General features: G+C 41.5%; 1 protein-coding gene across 1 annotated transcript in view; it reads left to right on the top strand.

The window, feature by feature from the left end:
* The window catches only part of F9 (coagulation factor IX), a 32,604-nt gene extending 24,554 nt beyond the window's left edge, over window positions 1-8,050 (top strand). Inside the window, exons 7-8 of the mRNA XM_015498027.2 lie at window positions 5,759-5,873; window positions 6,231-8,050. Coding sequence (XP_015353513.1) covers window positions 5,759-5,873; window positions 6,231-6,778 — 663 coding nt within the window. The 3' untranslated portion in view covers window positions 6,779-8,050. The remainder of the gene's footprint in view (window positions 1-5,758; window positions 5,874-6,230) is intronic.
* Window positions 8,051-8,603: the final 553 nt, after the last annotated feature.

The following is an 8,603-nucleotide window of genomic DNA, read 5'->3' as shown; positions in this document are numbered from 1 at the left end:
GGGGGGGGCGGGTTCACCCTGCGGTCTTAGCGGGAAGTTTGCAGGCAGATTCCGGCCACTGCTGGGTGCTAGGCTGGGTGGCTTTGGGGGGAAACGTGGGTAGAACAAATATTTGTGGAACTGCCTACGGGAAAAGGTGTTCTGTTCCTGGGAACAGACAGCAGAGGCTGCGTGGCCCCGGGAGGAGTTCATAGGACTTGGTTCACCCGGCTGGAGACGAGAGCAGGCTGAGGGACGGCAGGGACGCCGTCCCAACCGTAGCCTCATTTTTTTACCTCACTCTCCGGCTTCCACCTCAGTCTGCTGGGCCAGAGGAAAGGGCTAACCCAGCCGCATCGCAGGAGATGGTTGCCTCCCAGCAGCCCCCAACGGTTCTAGAGCGGTGCAGCCCGCCCCGTTCTGGGCTCGAGCCCGAATGCCAGAGGCGCAAGTGCTTCGGGCGCTTCCCCCTCGGAGAGTTGTTAGGCGGGGAGGGGTGGGCTGGGGGGGAGGAGTCACAGCTGGGGTCTTCTTCCATCTCTCTCCTCCGCCCCCAGCTGGCTTGGGCTGGGAGGGGCAGGATGCAGGCCCCAGAAGGGACACTTAAGAAGAAGAAAGAAAGTAAAAGGTTAAGTGCCCTACATGGAAACAGAAAGGAGATTTTCTTAGAGTTACCATATCTCGTGGAATGGGAAACTAAAACAAGACTTTAATTTCGCAAGTTACAAAGGGAAGAAAACCTTTGAACATTATAGAGAACAGGGAAATTACAACGCCTATATTACCAGATTGGTTTCATCAACAGCGCAAAACTGAGACGTTTGAGCCGAATGCGGCTGTGCACGCCACTAATCCCAGTGTCTCAGGAGGCTGAGTAGGAGGATCGCGAGTTCGAAGCCAGCCTCCGAAAATTACCGAGACCCCTTCTCTAAAAAGATCTGGGGTTGTGGCTCAGTGGTTAAGTGCCTCTGGGTTCAACCTCTTGTAACAAACAAACAAAAAAGGTTAGAGGTTTGAGGCAGGAGATGTGGCTCAGTGGTAGGGCACTTGCCTAGCATGTTAGAGACCCTGGATTTTATCCCCAGCACTGCAAAACACATACATATGTGTATATATTTCACATATACATATGTGCCTATATAAGTGTGTATATACATACAGACGGAGAGACAGACAGGTTTGAAAGAGTGATATGTTTTTCAGGGATTCTAGAGCTTTAATTTGGTTTTGGTCCCAAGCCCATGATCCTGCCATCTGACAATTCTGAGCATGCACAAACTGACCCAAGAACTGCTTTGGGTTAAGATCTGATTAGCTCTGTAGGTGAAGTACCTACTCTATTTTCTGTCTTATCATAAGTCTCAGTTCTGTATGAAGCATATTTATTCCACATTTAATAGTCTGAAGATCATTCTACCACATTGAAAAAAAGGAATAATATGGAAGCCAAGTGTAAGCTGTCCTCATATTATGTTGTATCATATGCATTTCCTAATATTTAACTATTTTAACCTATAGAAAATGTCTGAAGAAGCAGTTTGTCCATTCTTTATTCTATTCTTGGCCTAAATCTTTAAAGTATCTTAACATTTTCCCCAGTCTCAGCTTCCCTCAGCTCTGGCTTTCAGCTATCTTTAAATTTGCCTGCACTCTTGCCCTGTACTGCTAGCTACAATGATTCAAATAGGACACATGTCAGTGGCAGATAGCAGGTGGAGTTACCATTTGTATAAATCACAGCTTTTTGTGTGGAGGAGTATGTTACATGAAAACAGAAAGATAGTCTCTTGAAAAAAAGATAACCCTGTATTATTCCTAGCTCACGTGATAAATAGGAACATGATATATATAATCACACCAGGCCCCACAAAGCTAGTTGGGACAGAATATTTAGACTATTATACTCTAAGATTGTTTGATGAAATATATTTCAATATTAACTAATTGAAATAATGGTATATTTGAAATAATGTCATATTTCAAGTTAACCACTAAAAACCAAAGTGAGTATCCCCTCTATGCCCAGCAAAATGACATAGGGCCATGGGCTGACTGAATCATGCCTGTGGGCATAGCAAGTTATAGGTCATGTAGAAATGGTTTTACTTTGTATATGAGAGAGTAAAGATACAGAAAAAAAGTGTTATTGGAAAGTTGGAGTGAGTGACAGAAGGAGAATAAAAGTTTTGCTGAAATCACAGGGAAAGGCTAGGTTGGAATTAACACTTGGAAAGAGAACAACAGGGCAACCACTGGTACTCTGGACTGGCATTTTCAGGAAGAGTATAAGTGCAATTTTGTGAGTATGTATTTTGTAGATGAATGTATTTGTGTTTGATGTGTATGTGTGTGTGTGTCCAAAAGAGGAAAAACAGGCTCCTGTTAGGCTGTGGCTACCATGAAAATGTTTAACAGATCAGAACTCAGGTATCTTGCTCACAACATATGCCTTCCCATTTCCTCCATCATTCTCTGAAGTGGTGTCTTAACATGAACTTGTCCTTGGCCAAGTACAAAGCTCATCCCCCAAATATCTAATATTTATATAGATTTGGTCCAGAGGTAGCCAAGAAAGCATTCCAAAACCATACCAATTGTAATATCTTTAAATGCAAAATAATATATTTGAGGTCTTTTTTTGGCAAAGATGTTTGCTAAAATTTCTAACACCCATCAGGGATTGGCAAAGAATTCTCTTTGGGCTTAAAAGAACAACCGTATTTCTCAGACATCCACTGGAAAGCAATAGAAACATCAGGCAGCGAGTATTTGGCAGGAGTCAGACAAACTACATCACAGTCTCTGTGCCCAGAGGCTGTGGATTCATTCAGTCTGACCTAAGTAGCCCACTAAACTCAGAGATTCCCAGCTTCCACAAACAAACCTCTGCCCTGCCTCAAACAGTGGCTGGAGGGGAAACAATGTGATATCCAGGCTGGTAAACTCTTATTTCCACCTGCTTGAACAGATGCATTCAGTTGTAATCATCATGTCCATTATAGAATCATGTTGCCCACATTTTCTTGGTGATAATAATCACTTGGGGTCAGAGTTCACACATGGTCTTATAACCAGTATGCTTACAGAAGGCTCTATACTGAGAAGGGTGGCATATCTAGAGTTTAATACATTGCATTTGTGCTGTGTAACTGAAGTCTGATGAGACAACAGAGCATGCACTGGGGCCTTGGAACCTGGGATTACTGCAGTTCCACCTCTCACCACTTCCTAGAGAGTTTCTTCACCTCCTTCTCCTCTACCCCTGGTGCCTTAGCCAGCCCTGCCTCTCCCTTCCACACCTGCCCAATGACCACTGCCACCCCCAACCCCTGGTGCCCAGACATATATCTCCTCCTTGTCTCTACCCAACTACTGTTGCCACCCTTCTCCCCTGGCAAGGACCTGGGCCCAGACACAAGGAGGATTGAGGTCAGGTGCACACACTCTGTGCTATCTGGGGAAGGGACATGGCCATAGGCATCTCTGGACCAGGAATGGGCTACAGAACAATTAAAGGATTAATGCTAGGGGCAAGCCTCTTGCCAGTTTCCCTTTTGGGTACATCCTGACATGAATGTTGCAATCCCTTGGGAATTATCTCTCTGCCTTGATTGCTGCAATAGGAATACCAGTAGTACTGTAGGCCCCCTGGCAAAGAAAGATTGACTTACCCTCCCATGATAGAGTCCAGTGACCTGTGGCTGGCAGACAGGGAGTGTGTGTGCTGAATGTAGAGTGCCACCCCTGGGCACCTGTAAAGGTCTACACTCTCCTAGCAAATATCCCCATGCCAAAGGGAGCATGATATTAAATATCAAGCTAAAAAAAGAAAAATAAACAAACATTTCAAGAAACATCACTGAAGAAAAGAAAAAAAATTGTATTTTAGTATCTTCAGTGACACTTTTTTTTCCTGGCTTTGGAACAAAAGACTTCACATTTCTGTTTCTCATACCCCTCCCCCCACAAAAAGTATGTTGATACAATGGGGTGAGCATTATTAAAACAAAGATTACCAAGCCTTGGGAATTCTGATCCAGTAGTGCAATACACTTGTCTAACTTAATCATACGTAAGAATATTCTAGAGAGCTTCATTTTCCCCAGCCCCTAGCAGTAAATATTTTAAGTCTCAATAAGCTCACAAATCTGCACTTTACAAGCACTCCAGGTGATTCTCCTGCCTTGGTCCATAGACCATATTTAAAGAGATACTGGAGGTACAAATACTGGAGTCAGGCAGACTTGGTTCTATATCCCGCTAGCTAACTTGAGGGGAATTAATATATATCACTAAACCTTAGTTTGAACATCTATGGATGGATATATTACTATCACTCCATAAGGATATTATGTTTTTTTTTCAATAAAGATAGTTAACATGTATTATCTACATACTGGCCAAAGTGCTGGGCAATTTACACAACTTATCTCCTTTAATCTTCAAAATAACCCTGTGAGATAGCATTTTTTTATTACTGCCTTTCTTTGAGGATGTTATGTTTTGATATAAAATGTATACAAAACAGTACAAGGATTGGCCCCAAATAAGCACTCAATATATATTCAAAAAATTAGAATAATTGTTAAATCTGGGTGGTGGACACACTGATGTTTATTATATTATTATTTGAGGTTTTTCAGTAGTTTTACAGCTTTTTTAAGATAAAAAGCAACGGAAAGGGAGAGCCAGAGTTTGGAAAAGATCATGAAGCCTGTTATGAGCTGTGCTTCAGTGCTAGGACATAGTAGGTGTTCAGTACGTTGAATTCAGGACTGGAAGAACTTTCAAAAGAACATGCCCCAGGGACTATCTCTGACCCACACATAAAGGAGTTGACCATCTGCTTTCCCTTGTTTATGAATGACTTTATGCCTAGGGCTACCAGTGCCTTAGGAATAGTGCATCCGTTCACAAAGAGCTCATGGGCTCCTGAAGAGTTTACTGAATGTTGAGTGTGCCCTCTAGTGTTCACATATCTCAGCTTTATTTGGGAAAATTTAGATGGAGAAAGGCCCTCACTTACATTGGACCTGAAATTCTCTAACTTGATCTAGACCTTAAGGTGCTGGAAATATTCGTTGTCCTCTGTGATTGTGCAGCAAATATACAGATGAATGAATGGACATCTTTGCCCACTTTGCCCAGCTAAAATAAAGCACAGCTAACTAGACCTTTTAAGACAAAGGCAGATTACATATTCAGCCAGGTAGGGTGGGGTATGGATAGGAGAGAATGGAAGGAGCTTGCGAGTCCTGCTGTGCCCCACGGCTTGGGTGGCTTTATGCACAGCCCTGATAGAGGCATTAAGTCTAGTTCATACTATTCCAGTTTGGAAGGGGCTTGAAAGTACTCCTGGAAGAATATATCATCTTTTCTTTTTCAAATTATCTATAGCAAAGAGATCTCCACACACAGAGACAGGAGACTCAATATCCCTATTCATCTGGAGGAGTTGTCAGTGTGTTTCCTAAAATACATGCTGTATTGAAGCAATTGTGCCATCCGAAAATCTGACTCACCTGGGAAAGGAACTCGAAGGCCCCAAATCTCTCCTGTCTCTCATTGTGCATTTTCCTCAAGATAGTTACAGAAATGGCTTTTTGGTTTGAGTTTCAGAAACACTAATTCATCCACAAAGGTGACACCTTGCAGAAATTCGCCATTTCTGCCAGTGCCTACAAGCCAACTTTCTGCCTACCCCTGTTAATAGCACATGTATTTATTTTGTTCTGGAACAAATATATTGTGCAGTAAGATTCTTAATTTGTTTCCACAGGTCCTTTTGAATGGTAAAATCAATGCCTTCTGTGGTGGCTCCATCATCAATGAAAAATGGGTTGTAACTGCTGCCCACTGTATTGAGCCTGGTGTTAAAATCGAGGTTGTTGCAGGTAAATAAACAAAAGGATAATAATCTATGCAATTGCTAAACCTTCTATGTGATTGATACATCATATTTTACTAAGATCCAATAGGATTGTTACTAATTAAGTTGGGCCAGTGGTAGAGGGGATATAATTTCAAAACTTGCTCCATCCTTCAAGCCCCATAGTTCTTTTGATGAATACTTAAAGCACTCATCTCAATGGGATACAATTATTTATCGTGGTATCAATTTCCCCATCAAACATGTAAGATTTGGTAACATTTTGAGACTTGGTTGCCAGTTTTCAGTGATACCAAGTAGACACATGGAAAATCTGTTTCTATGAAAAATCTGTGACTGAAAATGAAATTTATTTCAACAGGTGAATATAACATCGAAGAGAAAGAAGATACAGAGCAAAAGCGAAATGTGATTCGAGTTATTCCTCACCACAACTACAATGCAACTATTAATAAGTACAACCATGACATTGCCCTTCTGGAACTGGATGAACCCTTAATACTAAACAGCTATGTAACACCTATTTGCATTGCCAACAGGGAATACACAAATATCTTCCTCAAATTTGGATCTGGCTACGTGAGTGGCTGGGGAAGAATCTTCAATAGAGGGAGATCAGCTTCAATTCTTCAGTATCTTAGAGTTCCACTTGTTGACCGAGCCACATGCCTTCGGTCCACAAAGTTCACCATCTATAATAACATGTTCTGTGCTGGCTTCCATGATGGAGGTAGAGATTCATGTCAAGGAGATAGTGGGGGACCCCATGTTACTGAAGTGGAAGGGACCAGTTTCTTAACTGGCATTATTAGCTGGGGTGAAGAATGTGCAATGAAAGGCAAATATGGAATATATACCAAGGTATCCCGGTATGTCAATTGGATTAAGGAAAAGACAAAGCTCGCTTAATGAAAAATGCATTTCCATGGTTGATTCATTGGGATTGGAACTGGATTGGGCCCTTTAACTTCCTTGTGTCTTGTTGAATTTAAATATATACTTCTATAAACATTGCCTTTTCTCTTTGCAGGGGAGAATTCCATCTAGAATTTATATTTTACTAGAAGAAGTAGATTAGAAAATGTAATCACTAGAGAAATGCAGTGTGGTAGGAAATCATCACCATTTTCAAAGGGCTCAGCCCTTACCAAAATTGTGAAGTTCTCCACCCTGCCCAGCAGGTTCTATGGTTCTCCATTGTGGTAACTCACCTGATTCTCCCTCCTTAACAGCATTCCATGTTCTAAATCTTCCATACCTCTCTCATCAAAACATCAACATTCATTAGGTCAGTATCCAGGATCTTTACTTGAGTCCATCACAAGGCCAACACCACATTCATAAAGAGAACATAGGAATAGTTAACAGGTCAAAACTTGTTGGAAGCACTTCTTATTTTTCTCTTGTCTTTATTCCTGAATCCTTTATCTTTTCTGACTCCCAATCTCCAAATCAACTTTTCTCTTTCTTACTCCCTCTCGGTCATTTCCCCTCCACAGTCATTAAAGGTGGTAAGGGGAGCATTCTGTTTCACTGCTGTATATAGGTGTATGTGTCTATTAAAACCTGGCTTTCTTTTATTTTAGTCTCAGATTGACTTTTATAACATAGGGATGAAGGAAGGTGACTGCAGAACATGTGGGGAAAGTTCCTTTCAGAGCATTAAGCTAGTGTGTGTATCTCAATGAGCCATCCAGAACAGTTCTCTAAGAGTTTGTCACTAGGTGATTATGGCAGTCTGGCTGGGGATGGTTCCATCAAGGCAAGGCTGGCAGGTCACTAACTAAAAAAGCTGACATCAACCAAGGTATTTTATCCCCTGTCTGAAAAAAATAATGCTAACAGAAAGAACATTCCATTTGCAACCAAGAACTAGCAGAGTCTTTAAGGGAGAAACTAGCAGCATATCTCCAACATTACCTGGAGCCAAGCAAGAAGTTTCCTAGACCAGAGACCATGAGCATCATCTCCTTGGCTAATATGTACATCAGTGGAGAAGGGCACACAGGCTCAAAGAGCTGAGTCATTACACCCAGATAACCAACTCCCCCTTTTTTGATTCCATGTTTACCAAGGAACTTTGTGATTATGATTAATCTTTCTCTACTGAATTTCCTAGAGGGCTGCTGACCAACCAACATGTCATTCTACTTATGAATTAATAAACTGGTGTTCTAGTTCCTACTGAGTTTTTGTGAGTTTATTTGATGTGACTCAGTCACTCTGGATTGATGTGGAACTACTGACAAAATCATGTTTGGAACCCACCCCCTGCCCCCGCCATACTCTCAGACACACCTCACTCATTGATTTATTTAAAGTCCTCCTACTTTAGTCTTGTAAACATAAGTATCAATAAAATTTGAAATATTTTCAAATGTCTCCATGTTTCTTGTTAAATAGTTCACATAGAGGTATCCCAAATGCTACATTCAGCAAAACACTCGGAACAATGTGTCTGAATGCAATACACCTAGGATGGCATGGGTTCTAATTAGCTGTGAATATGACCTGGGAAAAGTCACAACCCCTTATGGAATTTGATTTCTCCATTTGTATAGAGAGTTTAACAGGATACTCTTCAAAAGCCTTTGTGACCTAAGTGACCTTGTGATTTGTTTGTTTGTTTGTTTGTTTGTTTTGAGTCTTTGTATATGTATGTGTGTGAGAATGCTCACATGTGTAGTACTAAGGATTGAACCCAGGGGTTCTCTACCTCTGAGCTATATCCCCA

The sequence above is a fragment of the Marmota marmota genome, unplaced genomic scaffold (genome assembly GCF_001458135.2).
Source record: "Marmota marmota marmota unplaced genomic scaffold, marMar, whole genome shotgun sequence".
In the NCBI taxonomy this organism is placed as follows: domain Eukaryota; kingdom Metazoa; phylum Chordata; class Mammalia; order Rodentia; family Sciuridae; genus Marmota; species Marmota marmota.
The sequence above is the reverse complement of the archived record's forward strand: the minus strand, read 5'-3'. Positions and strand labels throughout refer to the sequence as shown.